Source organism: Rhea pennata, chromosome Z, assembly GCF_028389875.1.
Source record: "Rhea pennata isolate bPtePen1 chromosome Z, bPtePen1.pri, whole genome shotgun sequence".
Lineage (NCBI taxonomy): Eukaryota > Metazoa > Chordata > Aves > Rheiformes > Rheidae > Rhea > Rhea pennata.
Window position 1 is genome coordinate 20,668,343 of NC_084702.1, and position 23,033 is coordinate 20,691,375.

General features: G+C 34.5%; 1 protein-coding gene across 6 annotated transcripts in view; it reads left to right on the forward strand.

Annotated features, from left to right (window-relative positions):
• The window catches only part of CCDC171 (coiled-coil domain containing 171), a 152,110-nt gene that overhangs the window by 36,727 nt on the left and 92,350 nt on the right, over positions 1-23,033 (forward strand). For all 6 annotated transcript variants that reach the window (XM_062600270.1, XM_062600272.1, XM_062600275.1 and 3 more), the window contains 6 exons: positions 3,642-3,780; positions 9,224-9,326; positions 14,098-14,204; positions 17,002-17,091; positions 18,938-19,138; positions 21,067-21,234. In XM_062600270.1, the coding sequence (XP_062456254.1) occupies positions 3,642-3,780; positions 9,224-9,326; positions 14,098-14,204; positions 17,002-17,091; positions 18,938-19,138; positions 21,067-21,234 (808 nt within the window). The remainder of the gene's footprint in view (positions 1-3,641; positions 3,781-9,223; positions 9,327-14,097; positions 14,205-17,001; positions 17,092-18,937; positions 19,139-21,066; positions 21,235-23,033) is intronic.

Sequence of the window (23,033 nt, forward strand, 5' to 3'; positions counted from 1 at the left end):
TAACCTGAAGAAGACATTGTCTGATTCTCTCAAAAACCTGAATCTTGAGAAATTCTGTGCAGATCATCAAGTAGCTTTACTTATGCATGTTTATTAAATCTATTGTATACTGTACTCCTCATTCCTTTCTTATTTTCATGTTTTTAAAAGGTGTTTTATCTTAAATGTCTGTGCTTAGTAAGTTCTTCCATTTAGACTCTTCTTGCTTTCGCAGAGAAGTTATAAAATGTGTCTGTCTCAGAGCATCTCATTTTACATTTCAACATTTATTTTAGAAGAGAAGTGAATGTTTGGTTTCAAAAGTAGACTCCCATTTCCTATTCCCCTAAACTGCATGTGCACTTATAAGAAATAAAAGTTGTCAGAGCATTCCATTTATGTTAATTGTATTATTTTCTCAGCTGATCAAAGAGCTTTTATCTCAAGAAGTGGTCTTGTATAGCCAGTAGAGCAGTGGCTATGCAAGAAATAATACTGTCCAATTGTTACCAGGTGGAGTGCAAGTATCATTTTACATGTTACTTGCTTCCTTCAACCATTATATATTTCTTCTAGATACTTCTAAAACACAAATTATATTTTCTAAGTAACTCAGTGTCAGAGTGTTAAGACTTGAATTTTTGTTATTAGTATGATATATTTTGAGAATCAAGCAATAATAAAGATAAAAACTAAAACTATTAGAATTAGAAGCATTTTTGATGGTGGCTTAAGCCTTGATTTAGGAACTTTGAAAACCATTAAAACTTTACAAGTTTTACCACAAGATCTGTTTTTATTCTTCTAATACCAAATTTGAAATTAGTAATGCTAGTTAAAAATTTTTAAAATCTACATTAAAGCATTCAAATCAATTTATAAATATTAAATTATTTTGAACTGTGTGACATTCAATAAAATTTAGTTCTATGTGAGAATCTTCATCTAGATGTACAAAACTGCTTTTGAGAAACAAAAGTTTTTTGTGTTTTTAATAATTATGGATTGAAACATTATGGACATCTTAGAAAAATGAGGAGAACTGCAAACAAACAAAAATTCAAACCTCAAAAAAGGTGTATGTTGTTTATGGAATGTAAAGTAATTCCAGATAAAGAATTTATAAAATATCTGACCATATTTTTATTGTGGCTAAGTATGTTAATTTAACACTAGGAAATATAGTTCTTACAGTTATGCTCTGCAGTTGTATTAGAGATTTTGGTGTTAGTGCTTAAAGAGAAGTAATTACTCATCTTGTTAAAATGCAACAAGACCTTTAAACAGCTGTTCCTCTACATTGTATAATTCTATCCAACGCTTCTTCCCCTGGAAAGTAGATTCACCCTATCTTTATTTTAGATTTGGTACAACAGAGAATTCATATCTACTTAAAACACCCATTCATTGGTTTTGTGTGTTAAATTGGATACCAGAATAATCTTTGTCTAATATTCAAACAGTGTTTTTCACTACTTCAAATAATCTGTTGATTTGGGCAATTACTTGTAGCAGCTTGCTTTTTGCCAACTGAATATTTTGAAAATTCTGTGCTCTCAGAGAAGGCAAATCTTCTGATTTAACTTAACAAAAACAGTTGGTCTTCTTAACAGAACTTAAAGAAACAGAAAGAGCCTATCCAAAGAACTTTGTCTATCCAAATCCTGAATTTCCAGAGCTCCATAAAGATAGGTAATGAAGGTCAGACTTCATCTCAGATGGGCCATCAGTATGCTCAGTTCCCTTGAGATGCTTTTATGTGGTGGGGCATGCACTGCCCATTTTGTTTCTTCTGTCCTTTTTATGCTTTGAAATACACAAGTACCAGTAATAGCTTTCCCAAGACCCCTTCAGAGAGAAAACCAAGAACCTTTGATCCACTTGTGTTTTAAGGCTGTGGTCCCAGGTTCCGGATGGTGTCTTTTTCTTTTAAGGCAAGGTTTGGCAGTAAAGCATATTTTCCTTCTCCTGTAGGAGTCCTAAAAGTTTATCTTTATGTTCTGCCTTGGAAACTTCCATTTGTTGGGTTAGAACACTTCTTTATCATATTAACTAGACTTGATGTAGCATAAGCGATGGCAAAGGCAGAAACTTTATAAAGCTGTAAGAATTTATTTTCTCAGAAAAAAAATAGCTGGCACCAAACAAACTGACTTTTCTGGGTTGCATAATTTATTAATTAGCTCCAAATTCAGTAGCACTATGTAAATTGGAAGCAACTGGGAATTTGGCTCTCTATATGAATTTACTTTACTTGAAGAGAGAGAGCATGCTATAAAATAAATTGGAACTCCATTCACTGTATTTCTTAGAGCTGTGAGCAACTTTTGAGGCCACGGACAAGTTTATTTTGAGGAACAGACAAATTATTTCTTTAAGAATAAGAAGTAAATGTACTACAGCTGAAATAAACTATTTTAGAGAGGTTGAAGAAGCAGCACATAGATGTTGGAAGAAGCAGCATGTAGGTATGTATTTTGAAAACTGATGAAGTACTACTTAAACTAAAAGGTATATTGAACTATAAGAAATAATCAAGATTACAACATTTGATCTTTGGCTTAAAAAGTGTAAACGTTAGAACTTCAAACACATTGGATTACTTTCAATTCTAGGGAGACAACAGTTACAGAAGAGACAAGAGAAACCTCCTATTGTTAAGAATTATGTCGTAGAGTAATTCAAGTCAGAAAGAGCTGTAGGAGGTCTGTAGTCCAATCTTTTGCTCTAGTCCAATCTTTTGACCAGAATTAGTCATGAGATCAGGTTCCTCAGGAGATGGCACAGCCTCTGTGGGATGCTGTTCCATTGCTTATCTGTTTTCATATTGAAAAAAAAAAAGCCTTATCTCTAGTCTGAACCTCTCCAGTTTCAGTTTGTAACCACTAGCTTGTAACCACTTGTCCTTTCTCCATGAAGACTGTTGCTCCATCTTCTTGGTGCAGCTTCCTCTTGGGTATTGGAGGCTGTGTTAGGTCCCTCTGAAGCCATCTCTTCACTAGGCTTGAATATGGCCTTTTTCTCAGCCTCTTCTCATATGGCCTGCACTCCAGCCCCCAACCATCTTTGTGACTCTCCCCTAGAATCACTCCAGTTTATCAAAATTTTTATCATATAAGGGTCTCAAAGCTGGCCACTATTCCAGAAGTGGTACAGTGAACAGAGGATGTTGATCACTTCCCTGGATCTACTGGCTATGCTGCCATTAATGCAGCCTAGGATGCTATTAGCCTTCTCTGCAGCTCACTTTTAGTTTGTTGTCCACCCTGATCTGAAGGTTCTTCTGAGAACCTCTCCAGCCATATTATTGTAGAAGACTCTTCCTTCCTAAATGCAAGACTTCGCGTTTTCCTTGTTGCATTTCGTAGGGTGCACATTGGCCCATTCCTCCTGCCTTTCTAGGTCCTCTATGGCAGTGACCTTTCCTTAGAGTGTATAGTCTGTTCCCCCAGTTACCAGCACTGGTAACTAAAAAAGAAAACACCACTTCTTCACAGACCTTTCTTAGAAGGAATGTAGAACTCTTTTCGTTTAAGAAATACAGCTTCCAAAGCCTTATGACATGCAAACATCACGGGTGTTGTTGATTATATTTAAAAGTATGTAGCACACTTGACAGAAGTATTTTTGATAAAAAGTGTTCTAATGCTGACATTTTTCAGATTAGAGAGAGAGCATTTTTCCACGAATAAGCAACTGAATGAGGAGATTGAGGAAAACAAGAAGGTAATTACAGACCTCTCTGAGAGACTATGGGATAATGAGAAAAGTTCCAGAGAATTACAGAATGAACTTGCAATGGTAAGACAGAAGCTCTATGGCACTTATTCTTTAGGTTTTTTTAAACACAGTGTGATTGTAAAATAAGTTTGTTGCACTGAGCAATCAAAAACCACTGCCATTGTGTTACTCTGACTATAGTCATGTTATTTTACTTCCCTGTTTTAGTTTTGATAAAAATGAATAAATAAGAAGCTGATTTGAAATAGTATACTGTGTTTTTGCCTTAATAGTTATCTGCAGAAAACAATTATTTTCAAACAATGGCTATGAGTGAGAAAGTAATTAATCTTTATGTTCCCAGAGAAGAAGGCAATGGATATAAACATGGATTTTGATTCCTTTCAGAGAATTTTTGTTTTTCCTTTTTGTACTCTGTCTTTTTCCTTCTCCAAATTTTGTTAGCTACCACTGTAGATTTATTTTAATTTCACATAACATTTTGTGTTTAATTATAAATATTTGGCTATACAGATTGCTTAAAAATTGCGTTTTTGAAAGTGATAAAGCAGATGGGTTTTTTGTTTTGGTTGGATGTATTCAATTTTACTAGATTATTTTTTGAAATCTTCTTCTTTTGCAATACAATCAGTTGGGATTGTCTATCTCTTCTCACCCCTGGTTGGAATAAGAGTTTCCTTATACTGATGCAGATCAAAAGGGATGAAACAAAGACCTTACGCATTATCTAGAAAACCTTCAAAAACCTTCTGTCCATTTGTTGTGTGGGATCAAGAATTTCAATGCTTCTGTACTTAGCCAATGTAAACTTAGCCTTGCAAAATTTTTCCTCTTTCTGTTCTCCTTTTCCACTCTCCTCATGTGCTATCTCTTGTGATACGGATTTTCCTTTTTATTTTGTGTTGCTTAGTAAAGTGTGTGTTATATCTTGACATAAAAATTTCAGGAGAAAATTCTGATTTTGGCTAAGGGTTTTGATAATGGCAGCGTCATTAAATGGGGGATACTTAGTATGAGCAGGATGTTGCTGAAGAGGACAAAAGCAGAATATATTGTCACAATTAAGAAAACAGTCTTGTTTATACAGGACTGGTAGTTTTAAGTGTTACATTGGAATGATTTTGAACCACAAGACCATCTTGAACAGGTGAAAAAAAAATACTTATTTGTTGGGCAGTTATATTATTTGTCCCTGTGGAATTAGATTTTTATCGCCTTGGATGGCTTCAGGATTTTTCCTGAAGACTTTCATGTTTACTTGGAAAGTGATAGTGACTGTGTGTGGTCTTGTTTACTCAGTCTGGAAAGCTTCTTGCTGTTTTTCTTCCCCAAATGAAAAAAGCAGAAGGCTCTAACAAAAACTAAATGTAGATAACAATATGTTATCAGGCTTCCCTACACTCACACTGAAACTATGTGAAAAATGTCAGTACCTTCTCTTCCTTTAATCTCTCCATCCTACTTTGTTGGTCTATTCATTACTTTCTTATATTTTATATTAATGTTAGCTATACTGAATTTGTCCTTGGCTCGGCAGACTGATAACCTCATGTTCAGTGGTTTCTCACTGTGCTGCAGTGATACAAGATATGTGTTTTGTTTGTAAGGTGTTACAGGGATTATTACCAAATCAGTAAAGGCTGTTTGTTTCTGGAGAAGCAGACTTACATGGGGACCAAATACATTCTTGCAAACTTCTTATACCAGAAAGAACATTTTTCATTATGGCTCTGTTCAGTATATAGTGAAGTAGTTATGCTGCTTTTAATCTTAAATATCAGCATGTTGCAGAAGTTTGCCAGAAATTTGCATGAATCAAATGTGATAGGATCTTTTAGTATCAAACACAACTGCTTATGAATATTCAGCATGGCAAGACCTCAAGATTTCCATTGTGCTTTTACTAAGGAAATTGGTCTCAGGCTTGTTGGATGATGTTTGCTAGTGGTCAATTAGGTTTCTTTTTAGTATTGATACTTGGCTGTTTAGCATTTTGCTACTTTTCTGTTACACAGAACATCTTTCGAGTAAAATGTGTTTTTTGTTAACTGTGGAACAGCCTCTTGGAGCTTATTTCTGTAAATGCTTTGTTTCCTTAAAGATCGTGCATAGTAAACATTCTGGCTCTTTTGTGAAGTACTTATTCAAGCAGTAGCTGAGCATAATGTTTTTTGGTGGCTTTGTGGCTATTTCTAACTTTGGCACTTTCTCTGGCATCTCCATAGAGGGCTTGTACTACCAACCAAGTAAGTGAAGTAGTCCAAGTGCAAAGAGAGCCATAGGAAAATAAAGAAAGAAGAAAACCCCTGTAACTGTTTCCAACGGGGCAGGCAATGCTCCTGAGAAAATTCCTCTTGCAGCTTCAGACTGCAGGACTATAACTCAGATTCACTGGGCTAGTAGGGTGGTTCACATCCATGCAGGCCTCCTGCTACCTTTGCTTCCAGCTTATCAGAGTGGCCTATTGTTGAGCTTGGAGGTGATCCTTGAAAATCATAAATAGTCCATCCCAATGAGAACAGCAATGGAAATCGAGAATAGTCAGCAAAGAGGCTGGCTTTACCAGTGTACCTTCACACCTTTCTGCTAGAATGGGCTGCTAAAGGTGCTCCCTTTAAGTAAGGACTTTAGAGCTCTGTCACCCTATTTCCCTTTTGAAGCTATCTGGGGAACACTCCCACAAGTAAATTTACAGTTGTTCTACAGGAATGGTATCCCCTAACACAACTGTAAAATTGTGAAGGAGTGCTAGAATGAAGATGATCTTGTCTCCTGGAATAGCTGATTCTGAAAGAAGACCTCTTTCAGCAGCTGCAGTTAATTATCTGATTGACTTCTACACTCCTGTGGAATCAGTTTTCCTTTTGAAAGCAGAGTTGTTATCAATAGTGTTTCTTCAGCCCGAAGAGAAGAAAGCCAAGGGAAATCTGACTACTGTTATCAACTACCAAATAAGTACTTGGAGATGAAAGAGCCACACCCTTATTAGAAGTGCACAGCAAAGGATGAGAGGAAACATAAAAGTTTTAGAAAGGGAAATTCTAGTTAACTATGTGGGGAAAAAAGATCACAGTGAGAATGGTGAGGTACTGGAATAGGTTGCCTAGAGGGACTGTAGAATTTGTGTCCATGAAGATACTAAAAACTTGACTGCACAAGGCCATGAGCAATCTAATCTGACTTTAAAGTTGTCCATGCTGTGAGTGGGGAGTGGGACTAGATGATTTCTAGAGATTGCTTAAATTATTTTGTGATTCTATGACATTATACATTCTTACTAAATACTTCTTAGTTGGAAGTATTTGTTTTAATTATATATTTTTTTTGTTTTTTTGGATTTGTAGCTGTGCTTAGATTTCCTGCACTGTAGTTTATACAATTTTTCTTAAATTTGTAACAACAGAAGAGATTGATTCAAAACAGGAGTTAGAAAGAAAGGATACTAAATTGTTTGCAGCCAAAGTGTAGAACAACTGGCTAGTCTAAGGAATTTCCTTTTGATCTTTAAAACTGTTGAGAAACATGCCCTAAGCCAATTTCAGTCTAGATACAGTCAGCAAATAGAGCACAGAGAAGTGGTAAAGACTAAATAAACTGGAATATACTGACTTAGTGGTGGTAAATTAACTAAACTGAATAAAAAAATTTGTATGGGGAGATAGAAAAATTCTCATATTTGATTTTTTTTTCTTTTTTTTTTTCTTTTTGTTTTCTTCCATGGGAGAAAGGAAAAGATTTTTCTGGGAAGACGTAGTCTGACCTTGTCTGCAATGAAGTGTTCTAAAAAATTCTATTAAAAAGGAGAGTATGTAATTTATTGTGATACTGATCATGTTATATTTTCTAATTTGTAATATGTGCATTCTTTGAGATGATATTAGACATTAGGGCAAATGTTTTTAACGTATTTGCATCCTACAAAATGTTGTTATCTGGAATTCAGGAAATACAATCTCTAGTTATATAGACAATTCTATTTAGAGAAAAAGTTATTTATTTTGGGATATATACAGAAATAGTTTCAAAATTCTTTATGAAGTGTATTGGAAATTCTCACACAAGGAAAGATGTGTAAATGCTACAGGGGACCTAACATTAAAATACACATATGAATAATATATTAGTCGATATACAGTACATATAATTAAAATTGAAAGAGTAAAGCAAATTTATAAAATATTTAAGCTGAACAGTGAAGAACACTGCAGAGAATTAGCTTTCCAGTTATATTCTACCATATTTAGCAGTTTTCTTGGGGAGAATGTTTCCCACACTTGAGAAATTGACCAGATCCTACATACACAAAGAAGCATAGTTGAAACAATAGCTTATAGGTATTATAGAAAACAGAGCAGGATACTTCCCAGTGCAAAGAGAGTAAACTTCCATAATAAAATAAAAGTGATAATGATTCAAATAGATGTTATAATTTAGAACAGAATAAAATAGAATGTATCAATAGAATTATTCTATTAATAGAATAAAATGAATTTAGAATAAAACTGAGTAATTAAGAAGAGTAATGAAACACCTTTAAACATGACCTTTGATAGAAGAAAATTATGAGGCAGTTCTTAAATTTGATTTCTGCTTGACCTTCACTTTTTTTCTTGTAGCTGCCTAGTTCTATCACTTTGTCAGTGGACTGCTAAAATTACAGGTTTCATGAACAGTGGAATCTACATATGTCATTCCACAGAAGTACTATAGCAACTTTGTTCTGCCTGGAGTCAGGGATGTATCTGTAATATAAGTCTGTAAAAGTTGCAAGTTTTAGTGTCAGGTGTAAATTGAAGTTTGATATTATGTTTTTATTTCAGTGATGAATCTCTACTCTAAGCCTTTCTGCCTTCAAAACAAAACAAATATCTTAATTTGAACTATAGGCTGCAGTCAGTGAAGTTCTTACTTTAAGAAAATCTAATTTTAGGAGCCAGAGGTCTCTGCTGCTTCAGATTCCATCTATCAAGAGAAGTTTTTGAAGCTGGAGAAATCACTACCAAGTATGGAAGACATTAACAATTGAAGTAGGCAGGTTTGCAAAGAGAATAGGTGTGGGATTTGACTGAGTGCCAAATCATGGATTTCCAGCCTGTGTGCCAGTAGTTTGGTGTCTTTTTGGATGCCCTTGTAGGATGTAACAATAGATTTCATTACTTGCATATGTAGGTAGAAATTAATTAGCATTCAAAATGGTATTTTTAAAGTAGAAGATTAAGACAACCAAAAATATTATTTATTTTGACTATTGGAAGCCTTTAATTTTATTTTAAATGTGTTTCAGGGTTCCATGAAATCTTGCATTACTTATCTGTGATGTTATGTTAGCTCTCTTGATTCAGGAAAAAGGACTGATCAGAAACCTAGCATGAGTTATTTAAAGGGGAACAAAAATATCACTGATCTGTATTTCTTCGGTTTACTATTTTAATGGGTTTCTTTTTTTTTCTTTCTTTTTTTTTTCCCCTTGTCTTGTCTTGTCTGTATCTCCTGTCAAATAAAGGCCAAGAAACACCAGGCCTTTCTAACAGAGACGTGTGAGAACAACATGAGAGAGCTGGAGTTACTCTTGGACAGCTTTGCTATGTCAGGCCAGCGGACAGCAGGTTAGTTGAAGGTATAAAATGACAGATGCATCTGTCAATGTTCCAAAGTCACTACATTGTGGGAATTCTGCAGATGCCTCTTGCATTCCCTCTTCTCAACATGCTTTGATTTGATGACATGATAAGAGCAGTTCTCACAGCAGTCAAATGGCCCTGCTAGCTGAGAAGGGGTGACGGAATGTGGACCTGCTGTTGTCAGCCCAGAGCTTGATTTACAAATGCTGAGGTCTATATGATCGGTCAGAAAAGGGCTCACTTGCTGTGCTCTAAATCCAACTGAGAAAAAAGTCCTTACAGTATACCTGCAAAGGGAACAGATGTTTTGCCTGAACTGAGCCAAATTCTGAGGCAACCTTCAGCAACTTAAAGGTCATATATTCAAAAAGGTTGTGTAGGACATATGATATAACACACTACTTTTTACTGTTGTCTGTGGAATAGTATTTTATTGTATTCATTTGATCTAAAATAGTACAAATATTTCTTTGCTCACGATTAAGTAAAACAAGTTAGTGGTTGTCACTCTGTTTTCTAGCTTTATGTGTAATTGTGGTATCAAACTCAACAAGCTGCTGTGTGCTTAAACATTTGAGATGTTGGCTGACATAAACAGACTGAATTTTAATATAAAAGCTAGTAATTTCTTTCAAGATTAAGGTAGAATATTTTTCACTGAAAATCTTCATTTAAAACTGCAAAGAAAGTTTTTTTTCTTAGAAAGTCACAAATTAGATGCAGGGTGCTTCCAACTAACTGTGAATAAACCAGAAAAAAAGTATGCTATGTAAAGCAGGTAAAAAATAGCTTAATGAACAAATGCTTTTTTTTTATGTAGGCTGTGATAATACGTTTCTACTATTTCTGTTTAACCACAGTAGACATAAGTATATGCTATAACATCTTTTAATGGACATATATGTATGTATTTTAAGATGTTTTTAGGGCCTGGTAATGTCAACATTGAATAAAGAAACTTCCTAGGTTTCCAATTCACCATAAAAGCCTAAGCTTTAGTTTAAATCTGTAATGCACTGACTTCCTCACCTGGGTTATATAGATTTTTATTTAGGAAATAGAATCAGTTTTGTTCTGCAATTATAGGTATAATTCCTGAAAGTAGGAATTGTAGGTTTACTGAAGACACATCAGCTCTTTCAAACCGTATGTTTTTCTCAATCTTGTGAAGTTTCCCATACCCAGAGGGGCTTCTGCAAGTCTGGAGGGAGCAGGATGCTGCTGCCAAAGTGCAGTTCCAAAGCAGTAATTGCCTTTTTGGTAGGTTTTCTGTTCTTCTTGGTGGTAAGCCTTTCAGAGAATAATTGTGAGCTTTTCCTATTTTATAAGGGATTCAGTAATATGTGTGTGAATTTGCTTTGTTATTCAAGGTAAGATTTGAAAGAACTTATTTAAACAGATATATTTTAAGCCTCAGCGACTCTCTAGTAGTTCAGTTGACATGTAATGTCAAAATTCTGTGTCATGTGAATGGAGTCTTCATAGCTAATGTTAAAGTAGACATTGACTAAAACATTTATTCTACATGTTCACCATGGTTCTAAGCGTGAAACTTTATTTTTTAGGCGATTGTCTTACTGTGTTGTACTTAGAGTTTTGTTAGGTAATATTATTTCTTACATGTTTACCAAATTCAGTAGTATTTGAAGTACGAAAAGCTGGGAGCAAATAAAAATCAAAACTTTTAATAAATCTTCTTAGTCAAACTAGCAGCAGAGGGAAATTGGGTTGACATGAACTGTAGTTGACTGAGCAGTTATTCCTTCTTGTTTTAATGTTTTTAACTTTTATCTAAAATGTTGAAATGTTTCACTTAGTGTTAAAGATCCTGTCCCGTCACTTAAGGGATAGTTCCTATGCTTGTTGGGCCATGCAGAAAAAAGAAAAGCTTTTATATTTGAAAAACTAAAAAATACACGTATTTAACAATTTTTTTAAATATCTCTTCTAAAATAAGAAGCACAAACCTTTATCTTCTCTCTTTTCAAGTGACCTTTAAATGTTCCTGAGCATTGTTTTTCTTGTGGGGCAATATGCATAATGTTCAGTTTGTCATATTTTATAGTTATTCAGCTGCAAGGTTTGTGCTCAAAATTAGTCTTCATTTAAGGCAAAATATTTTTATGATTGCAGAAACATGAGAAAAGTGAACTGAGTAAGTGGAACTGAATATAAACTGATAACGATACACACTTGAACTCAGCATTTCGCTGAAATTCAGCCAAAAAACTCACTTAGGTGATGCTGACAAAACACTCCATTTTATTTATTTATTTATTTATTCTTTCTCATTGCTAGAGTACACCTAGTAAGACAGCACTGTTTGGATTATTTTGCATATCTCGTGCATTGTTGTTTGGAAACAGATGGTGGCTGGGCAAAATTAGAGCAATAGGCTTAGCTGAAAACAACTTCAGATAGTGCAGGAGAATAGAATCTGGTATTTTGTTGGCAAACTGGGCTGTCTAGAAAACAACATTGCAGCCAACAAATACCAAGATGGTAAGTTTACTGGCATAGCGTGTTCTTGGCGAACTTGATAAAGATAGTTCAGAATCATGTTTCAGGGAGAGCATTTTCTCTTAAGGCTTCAGAAATTGAGATACATTATTTAACATAAGGAAGAAAGAAGGGTGGAAAGGGTGGAAAGTAACCCCTCAATTTACTTGAGGTATTATTTTAAGCTGAGTTATAGCTGAGAGTCATCACTACTTTAGATCTGGAGGAAGTAAGAAAGAAAAGTGCAGTAAGATGGCTGTGAAATATTTTTAATTGGTTAATTGATAAGTTGCTAATGTTTTGAGGAAACAGGGCTGGAGATATCTATCTTTAGCTCTGCTTAAGTGATAAAATCAGTAGTGTTGTAAGATGTTATCTTAAATCTAAATGAAATCTAGCCTTTTCTCACAGGGTCAAACTCTTAACTTTTCTCAGATTGTTTTTAGGTGTAACGTATTGTTAAATTGGACAGCTCTAGCACTCACAGGTTTGGTTTGATGTACTGGACTCGCATTAAGAAGAGGATTCTGCTACTCCTTAACTCTTGTAGGCTTTTGAATACTGTGGTAAATACTTGTTAACCAGAGAACCTCAAGTGACAGAGTGAAATTCTATCCTTAGGGCGTACATTGGTTTTAAATTGACTTGCATGTTGTACAGCAATTCTGCTCCTGTAACTGAAAACAGTCTCACAAACAGCATTGGTTTGACTCTGACTTTGACACTAACAGCTGACTGACAAGTCAAAGTGAAAAACTTGTGTTCAGTACTGAGTATTATTTGGCCATATTCTTTGCTTTCTGGTATTATCAAAATAGCTGGGAGATAAGATGGTGGTTAATTTAAAACTTAAATTTTCAGAATGGCTATTGGCAATACTTTCTGACTTGCACACTGTGAATTTTCTATTAACTGCCATTGGTACCCTTTATGGGTAGCCTATAGAGCAATCTTATTGTTTATGTATAATGCTTTGAATAGAATATCATACTTCTTAAATAACTATAGAATTCTTAAAATAGCCAGCTTGCAAGTTTGTAAGGGCATCTTTTCTAGCAGACAAAAGTTTATGGGTGGCTGTGGCTGCCCAATGAAAAGGCCTAGAGTTCAATATCTGATTTGACTTTATGAGACACCCTAGGTAAACAGCTTTGAGACATTGGCTTTTCAGAGGTGGCAAACACCTGTACACACATTTAGTTCTACTGAGAGTTATGATTGCTTAGTATCTCTGGAAATAAGATGCCTCTGATTTCACGCTTCTTCTTTTGTAAAATAAATCTGATGTTAGAATCGGTAAAGTTAATTCTGTTTGCAAAATTTATTCAAGGTAATAATAATAATCTGATACAAAATAAGTCTATAGATATTGCATAGTTTTATAAACATTGCTGAGAAGGGAGAATCTGTCAATAACCTGCTATTTTGCTCTAACACCAGAAAAAATGAAGAGGTTGCTCTTAGAAATTTAATATTAGCTGACATCTTTTGACCTCTTGATCAGTTTAGTATTGTTTTGCTTTCTTAGCACATTGTACTATTGGCTCTGGAATGCTCAAACTTGTGTTCATATGTCCCTAATTAAGTCGACTAGATCAGAAGTCTCATCTAAAGGTTTAATAAATAAGTGTAGTGTATATATAATGGACATATCAGCTTTAGGATTTATTGAAACATTAGTAGGACTCTTCAGACAGATAATAAAATTCTTTTAATTATTTCTTTTGGAGTGAAATTCAAGATCACTTAAAAGGTTTTTAAGCTCTCTCCAAGCATAACATAGTCTTGTGATCTTTGGCTCAGTAAAGCTCTGAATAAATGGAGTACTACATTATAATATGCATAGTTAGTCACAACAGCTAAATAATGGCAGGAAAAATGTAACATACTTAACTTTTAGGCAGCATGTTTTTCAAAGTGCATTTTGTGTGGTTTTAATGTTGACTGGTCAGACTGAATGATACAGACTTGACCACAGTTGAAATTATATGCAAGACTAAATATTGAATACCTTAGGTAGAAATGTATTACAAGAACTGCAAATTTTAGTTTGAAGCTTTTAAAAAAAATGTCTATTGGTTGTATTTATTATAAAAATATGGCTGTTCAGATGCATATCTTGTGGAAAATAAGGATGCTGTTCAATGTTCTTTAGTGTCACTGTAGCCCTACCTAATTTTAATACCTTTCTTCCAGTGTGAATAGTTTTCTCTCTGCAGCTTTGAGGGCTTAATTTTCATTCTGCGTTTTTCTTCAGGCACTTGTAAGGACAAAGATAAACCTCCAAGCCCCTCTGTTGTCCTTGAGACTTTGAGGTGTACCTTGACAGATTACCAGAACAAGCTGGAAGATGCATCTAATGAGGTAACACTTGCACTGTTTGGCTCTGTATGTATTGCCTTCGGCCTGCAGCAGTACATGCCTTTGCTTGTAACAAAGGTCAGAAGAGTGGGAATGTTGAGCTGACAGCTTCACATATACTAAAAGAAATAATCTCTGTCACTACTCTTTCTTTCAGCTTGCCCTACAGTAATGTTTCATTTTTATTGAGAAGTGGAGGTTGGTGTTTCATTTGTTTTTTAATCTGTTGGGCTTAATATTTTCAATAAGCATTGATGAAAGTGAGTCTTCTATAAGAATTTCAATTAAAAGATGATGGTGTAAGAATTTAATGTGCAGTGTGTACTACAGTACTATTGAATACACAATACTTGAATCTGAACAGTCATTCGTATCACATATGTAAACATGTTTGCTTATGTGCATTCAAAAAGCAGCATAATTTTCTGAGATGAGACTGTTCATGATGATATCTTTAATTTTTGTGCTATTCTGAGGTCTTCTCAGGTATAATAATGACAACTTTCATTATTGAATATCTAGACAATATTTTCTTCAAGATAACTAAGACAATAATAGAAATATTTTGATTTTGGAAGTCCTACACTCAGAAAAAAACCCTAATGTTTGTCATGCAGTCCAGTAAACTCTTAGTTCACTGACTGCAAAATCACAGTCTTGCATTTATTTTCTCATTTGTATTGCTAATGTGATTCAGTTAATCCTCTTGAGTTTAAATGTTTTATGAATTTGTGGCTTTAAAGACTGTTGAAAGAAGTTAACTACACTCTGTTCTATACAAAATTGTAACGAGTTTATTACTGAATAAAATAGGCAAATATATGAGAACAAGGTGTAGCAAGATGATAGGAATGCCAGCACTGATATTTTTTTGATTTCTAGGTTTTTGTATTTTGTTTTGACAAATGTGTAATCTACCTCATTACTCACAACATTAAAAAATGCATTAGCTTTGCTGCTTTTGTTGGAAAAAGAATGATCTCCCACAAGACCTTTCAGAGTATTCTTAGGGGCACAAAAATAAGTGACCGTAGAAAAAATTATACTTTTGTAAACAGCAAGCACTGTTAGGTCTCTCCCAGTGAGGTGAGAGAGCCAATGTGTATAGTAGTAATGAAACTCTTTTGAGACCCAAGTCTGGAAGCTACAGAGTAACTAGGAACATACTACCCACAGCGAATTGTTATTTGGGAGGAGGAATGTCACATGATCCTCAGCCCAGTTGAAAAGTCGACTCAGCAGGCTTTGGCTTAGCAGTGTGCTTTGTTGTGAAACTGTGCCAGAGACAGCAGTGGGGAGACCAAGGGGGTGGCTGCTAAGAAAGCAAAGAGAGTATTCTGACAGAAAGAAGAATGAACTGTCACGGAAAATAAATCGCAAGCAGAGCAGGACCAACTGATGACCTGCCACAAGACTTCCCAGTAGGACTGCGTGTGACTGACCCTGAAGTTGTCATACAGAGCCAGAGATACCCTGAGTACCTTCACTGTGCACAGAAAGGGCAGTGCTCTGTCCTTCTTGATTCCCCTCACCCCCGTAGGTACCACTGCTTCTGGCTTTTTGTACATTAGGTATGTTTAGTAATAACACTGTTTTCAGTAATATAGTAGAAGGGACTGTGAAAGGCAAAGTGCAATTAAAATAGGATGTCATCATGCACAACAATAAGGGTTTCATTTCGAATAATTGTTTCTTTTGTGCAGAATTTTCCAACAAGATTCTACATATTGATGGAGTTAGTAATATACATATATACCTGTATGTGTACATGAAATATGCTGGTGAACCTGTCATGCGTTACCTTTCAATTACAGTGTTAAAAATTAAGTGCTCTATTTTGCCTGTGTGATTGAAAGGTATATAAATGTTTTGGTTTTGATAGAGAAGAAACTTTCACTTTTCCGTACAATGTAGAGACTAGAGTATGTTTGGGGAGAGAAAGAAAACTAGTAAAGTAAAAAGAACCTTTTAAATGTTTCAGTTGCATTGAATAATTTACCACAAATATTTCTAAGGGTGCTCAGGTCTCCAGATCAAGAGCAAACGAAAATGTAAATTGCAAAGTAATCTGCAAATTTATAAATGAGATTTGTTACTTCTGATTCCTTCCTGAATGCTGAAGGAGTGGTAATATGTCTCTATTTAATGTCTTCTTTCATGCTAAGCTTGTCATAACTGAAGACACAATGATGTGACACAGATGTGACAAATAAAATGACCATGGAAACAAATTCGCTTTTTTTTTTTTTTTTTTTTTTTTTTTTTTTTTTTTTTAGAAGTGAAAAGTGGTGAAGCTGCTACATGTTGTGGTCATAAACTATCTTGAAAGTGGTTGCTTTTAATGCCCCAGATAGTCCATTGTGCCTTTCTCAGGGAACACTGCTGCTACTTAGGAATATGTGACTACTGTACTGCATGTATTAAAATATAGAAACTGTTCTTAGGCATTTTTGCAAAGAGCCACTGACATCAAAAACTTTCTCAAATCATAATCCAGATTTATTACATTTTATAGCATATTTCAAAATCCTACTTTTTGTCAGACATTTTGAGAGTTGATGGGAAGTTAATAATAGGCTGAGTTTTAGATTTTGACAATTACTATTTCTCTTTTAACTATTAAAAAAAAATATGTAATGCTTCTTTATGGTACATTAATCAGACTGTATAGAGTATAACCATTGTCAAAGGAATTGAGGTTTTTTGGTTTATACATTTATATATGAAATTTTGTTCTTTATAGTCAAGTGATTTTGTAGCTTTTTGGTAACAGCATGTTTGCCTTCTGTATTTTTCACAGCTTGGGAAAATCAAGGCTTTATATGAGAAGGTGTCAACAGAGCTTGAGGTATCCAAAGAGAAAATATGTTCTCTAAATCAAGACCTTAAGGTAAGAGTTTGTGAATTTAACACAGTAAGTTCTACAAAAAATAACTTCCTGGGTATATGTTATTCTTTTTGTTTTATCAAAGTCTCTATATCACTGCGTTCTATTAAACAGATAATTTTAAGCTGCAAGCTTGTGTGAAGTCATGTTGCCGTATCATAGCTACAGCCTATCTAAATTTACACAACAGAGCATTTCAATAATTGCACTTACAAAATAATAAAGTCCATTACCAATCTGCAAAGTATTGTTTCATATTGAAATCAGCCTCAAGAGTTTTTGTCTTAACTGTGTGTCTCTTTTTTTCTCAAGAAATTAAAAATGAGAAATGCATTTAATTGCTTCTGTTCATACAAGCAAAATTTTATTAAATAAGTCCTTTATTTTTCAGGTTTATGGTAGAAACCTGACAAAAACATCAAAAACATTTAAAACTCTTTACTTCTTGAGTAGGAATTGTTTTTTGTCCTCTTTTTTTTTCTTTTTTTCTTTTATTTTTTTTTGTAGACACACTAGTTTTGTTAAGTCCTTATGTCCTTTCGGTAACTGGCCTTAGCCAATGAGGAAGTCCTTAGTTCCCTGTTAATCTCCCAACTAGCACTGTATTTTATTACTGCCAAAAAAAAGGTAACAGCTCCCAAAGTTTCTCTTTTGCTGGAAATGTGCTACACTCTTGCCACATTCGTTGAATCTTAATGTTATTTTATACATGTACATGATCTCTTGTCATCTGATCTGAACTTTCTGTACTAGTTTATGTTCAGAACACTTGAGACTTCTGCTTCTGCTGTTAGACCTTTTTAAAGCACCTGAGAATTTTGCAGACCCATTGTAACAGATATGTGCACTCTCATCTGAAAGCTGAGCTTGCTCCACATTGGATGTGCTGCTTTTCATGCAGTACACTTGCTTCTGATCTCTTTAAATCTTCAGTAATAAATTTAATATATGAGTGAAAACTAGATCCAGTCTGAAATATTTCTGATAAAAATTTAAAAATGCTTTAATCTTCTAATGTTTTTGTTGATAAAAATGAAAGTTCTCATTATCTGATAAATGAGAAGTATGTTTCCTATTAGATTTCCAATATAAGCAGTTGTAATTTTATGAAAAATTAACAATGCTTTCAGTTAAACTTTCAACAAACTTTAGCAGTACTGGAAATGGAAGTTCAGTGCTTATAGGAAAGATAAGCATGTGTATCTATTCATACCATCTCAGCCAACTTTTGACTTGAAAGTGTAATTTAATAAATTTTTTGTTTCTCTCGTTAGATTTGTTATTGGCAAGGTAATGGTGATAATTGTGAGCATTTCAAATTGTTAGTTTCTTTCTACCGTTAAACCTCCAAAAGAAGTCCTATTTTTTTTTTATGCAGCTGACAGAAAATATGATGGGTAACAGTTCTTGTTGTCGACTGTTGTCAACAGCCTTCTTGCCACCTGACCGTGAGCTCTATTTATGAAAGTGATATATTCTTTCACTAGCTCTGAAAACTCTCCCCGTTTCTTGGAGGGTGACTCATGTCCATGCATTTTGCATTCTCAATTGGAGGTGATGAGCCTGATTCTGAATTCTAAAGGGAAGGTCTTTGCATCAAGGAACGTTTGACTTTAGAGATATGTTTCAAATGGTTGCTTTCAAATGGTTCTTCAGAGTTCTGTTGAAGAACCATTGTTTGATATGAAAAACTGTCATTGACAAGATGTAGTCAGCCTAATCTGCAGTCTTCTGAGCACATGTGTCAGTTTGGATGTTTTCTTCTTCAGACGCTGAGTGCTCAGTTAAGGTAACGTTTTACAGAGTAAAATTCTTAGCAGCCTTTCTGTTCTATTTTTCTATTCTACAGGAAACTCGAGATAACCTGGCTGATGCCAACGAAGAGTTAAATCATCTGCACACTAAGTGTGTAGACAGAGAGACTTTAATAGGCACTTTAAAAATGGAACTACAGAATGTATTGCAGTGCTGGGAGAAAGAGAAAGTACGTGCCACAGAATGTGAAAATGAAATCCAGAAGCTTACCAGGGCTTACCAAAAGGATATGGAGGTATTACCAGAGACAAGATGACTGTCAAAGAGAGACTTTATTTAATCTTAGTTTTATACATTTACATATATTGGATGGTTACTTTTAGTCTTAACAGATTTATCCTCAAAATATGATTTTACGATACATATTTTGAAATATGTATTTAGTATCTACAAAATCTCGGTGTGTATTGTTTCACCTTCTTTCTGTATTTGAACTAATAGCTTAACGATTCCAGTCTTGAATTTTTTAACTGAGTTATTTAAAGAGTTATGCCTGAAGAACAGGTTTTTTTTCTTTCAGATTGAAAGTAAGCACAAAGGTTTTGCAACTGAAACAAACAATATTATCATCATCACATGTTGTTAATTCTGATTCAGATGAAAGTGATAGTTAGCAAATGTGGACTTGAGATAATTTTGCCTACCTGTTAGGTAGGCAATCTATAAATTCTTGACTGTGATGTGTAAGTTGTTTGTAGTATGATATATTTTGGAGTTGCTTCTCTAAATTTTATTTTAGGACTGTCCTCTTCTTATATTTGTTTACTGATCTTAACAATATAGTTTTCTTGTTTTAAGTTTTTTTTTCCTCTTAATAAAGTAGTTCAGCGCTAGCAATATCAGTGGTGTTCTTTATCATAGTTGTCCTGCATATTGAGCTCATTAATTCTGCAGATTTGAACGTGGATGCCAGCTGAATAAAAGGGAAACATTCTTTCCACCTCTCTTGTAGTCTGGTATTTAAATAGTGTCCACATGAAGCAGTTGGAATTGTTATACACATCAGATAATGATTAAAGTGAAGGAAACTTGAAGCTTGGCTGTAGTGTAAAGTCAGCATGTCTACAGTACTGTGGTTGCGTTCAACATGTGTGAATTGATTTTGGGTCTTGGAATCTCCTTTTTTCACATCAAATGGATAATTATTATCCTTCCTTTATCACAGCCCAAGTAAAAATATCATGGTGGTGGCTGCACTGCAGTTTCTTTGCGAAATTAGAAGACTCATTAGAAGCAAAGCTAAACAAAACTAAAATAAAATATTTTTATTGCTTAAAAGAACGTGAAATAATTTACATGTACCTAAGCACAGTGCGGAAGGCTCAGAAAAAAATAACTTCTCAGCTCAGTCACCTGTAATTTCTCAATGTAAGGATTCATTCAAGGCTCATGGAAAACAGTGAGACCTTTCTACTGGTTTATTTCACTTTGAATAAAGTCTGAGAGACAAGAGAGGGTGTTTCCCGTGGCTTTTGACGAGTAGCTTTGTATTGTCTTAATCAAAGTGGCTGAGCTGCATATATATATACCAAAATGATGCAGGGTGGAATTTGCATTGCATGCTGTTCTTACTGAAGATTATTTATAACTTGCATCACTTTATTATACTACTGACTAAAATCAGTGTAAATGCATGAGACATGGCTTGTGGAATTTAACTGATGAAGCAATAAACCTGTTTTATCTAGCTGTTTGGTCATACATAGTGAATTTATGGAAAACATGGAAATACCTTTTTTGAAAGAATTTAAGGTGATAGTTGTAGAGTGTTTCAGGCTGCCATGTCAGTTAGGCTATTTTCTGTGTGCTGTGTACAGATACTGGAAGGAGTATAGTTTGATTGAAGCTTAAAGTGTTAACACAGGCAATTAAATTGTATCTATTAATAGCACTGAAATTTTTATTTATATCATGTCATGATCATGAGCACTGCAGGACTGGGCTTTCTATATTTATATGGTGTGCCTAATCAGACGAATTTTGTAAAAACAGTGGCTTTAGTATGTTTGATTAGGCTATTAACAATATTACTTCTGAAAAGGTTTGAAAATGAGCTTTAACCTTTTTCATGTCTATGCAGTTTACTTTATGGCATGTGTGATGAATCTCTTTGGATTCTAACATTGTTTATATTCAACAGTTAATTTTTCTTTTTTGTCTCAGGAGAAGCTAACCTTCCTTCATAACTTATACCAGCATTTGGTAGCAGGCTGTGTGCTTATAAAACAACCAGAAGGCATCCTAGATAGATTCTCTTGGCCTGAGCTTTGTGCAGTCTTACAGGAGAATGTTGATGCCCTGATCTTAGACCTCAGCAGGGCTAATGAGAAGGTAAGTGTCCTTAGGCACCAGCTACCTCTATTAAATTCAGTGACATTTGTCCACATCACTGTATCATTAAAAGGGACTGACATTCATCTTATTTCAAAAAGAATTTGGCTGTTAATAATTCAATACCATTAATTATGGCTTGTCTACAACTCAGTTTGATGCCATTGCTGTGGGCATGTAAATGTGACTGAAGTCTGTATGAAGTCTCTAAGCTCCACTTTCTGTGCAGGACATGCTAATACTACTAGCCAATATTAGCCACAGGGACCTAATTAAAAGAAAATAAATTAATCTTACTGATGAAGCAATTCAAAGAACTTAGTCATTTACACTAATAAAGCAACTCTTTATTTTAGCATAAAATAGAAACAAAATGCACTTATTCAAGGAACATCATCTTTAAAATATGTGCTTAAAATTCAGAGGTGTTATTTGGAAAAAATGCTGTGGTGGGTTTTTTCTTTAATTATAATTTTGATTATGACATTTATATTCAGAAATACAGTAGAAAATACTTATTTTTAAAATTTCTGTGTCTAATAAATATTTGTTCAAGGGGGAAACTGCTTTTTTGAATAATTTTAATGAAAATAAGTGGAAGTGTCCCTTCCTCTCCCTGCCTAAAGCCCTGCATTATTATTATTATTATTTAAGAACTGCTTTTTCAATAGCTTAAACTGCCTCTGCAGACTAACCTGTGCCACTCTTTAGGATTTCAGTTCATGTTCTGGCTTGATTGGTCAGGTCAGCCTGCATTTCTGTTGTCTATTACAAATATTCCAGATCTTGACTGCACTGGCATTTTGGGATAGGAAGGGGAAGACTGTTTCGTAAGTTCCTCATCGACTGGAATTATGACCACTCTTCTGGCTTGAGTGCAGGGACAGGGTTGCTTACAGTAAATCATTTTGACTCTGCCCATCTTAGTAAATATCCCAGCAGTCAGTGTTAATAACTAAAGAGGATTAGTTTAAAATGAATTGTGGATTATGCAGATTGGGTCTAGAGGCAACATTCCTATTTTCTCTTCAAAGTAGGGGAGGAGAGGGGAGTGAATATTGTTGGCAGTGTTGGGAAGGGGTTGTGTCTTATTGTCTCTTGCTTTTTAATTTAGTATAATTACAGAGATTGATTAGCTGGTCTCTAGAGCTCTCCTGTGTACTTAATAGCTTTAGAGGGTTTGGGGGGAGTGTTGTTATCTGTACCATACCTGCTTTCTGAGAACATTTTTTTTTCTCCTGAAGTTTTATGTGGTCTTGTTGAAGGGAATATTGTTGATATTCCTACATGTCAAAAAAAAAAAAAAAAAAAAAAAAAAAAATCACCAAAATGAAAATGTAGATATTTGTTTTTAGAAGTCATTCTTAGCTCGATTCATTCCTCGTTTTAGTTTGAATGGGAGTTGCAGTGTTAAATTATGGAGTGAATCCCTTCATGCTTGTTGAAATCATGAACTAATGAGCTATTTGTAAGAAATGCATTGTATATACTGAGCATCCTGAAATTGTTTTAATGCTTGATAATATATGGAATATCTTGGCTTTCTAATGAAACATAATATAAAAATAAAGAACTATTTTTTCATTATTATTTAATTTGCTAAAGGACAGCTAGACTAGAATACTAATTTAGAAGCAAAAGACTTAATGCAGTCATTTTGAAATCAGTAAGAGAAGTGTCTTCTCCAGGTTGCCAGCAGAGAAGGCAGTCTTCAAGGGGATATAGAAAGATGGCAAAATTGAAAACATAGAAAATTTATTACTCTCCAAAATAGTGTCTCAGTTTTTTTAGCAATATTC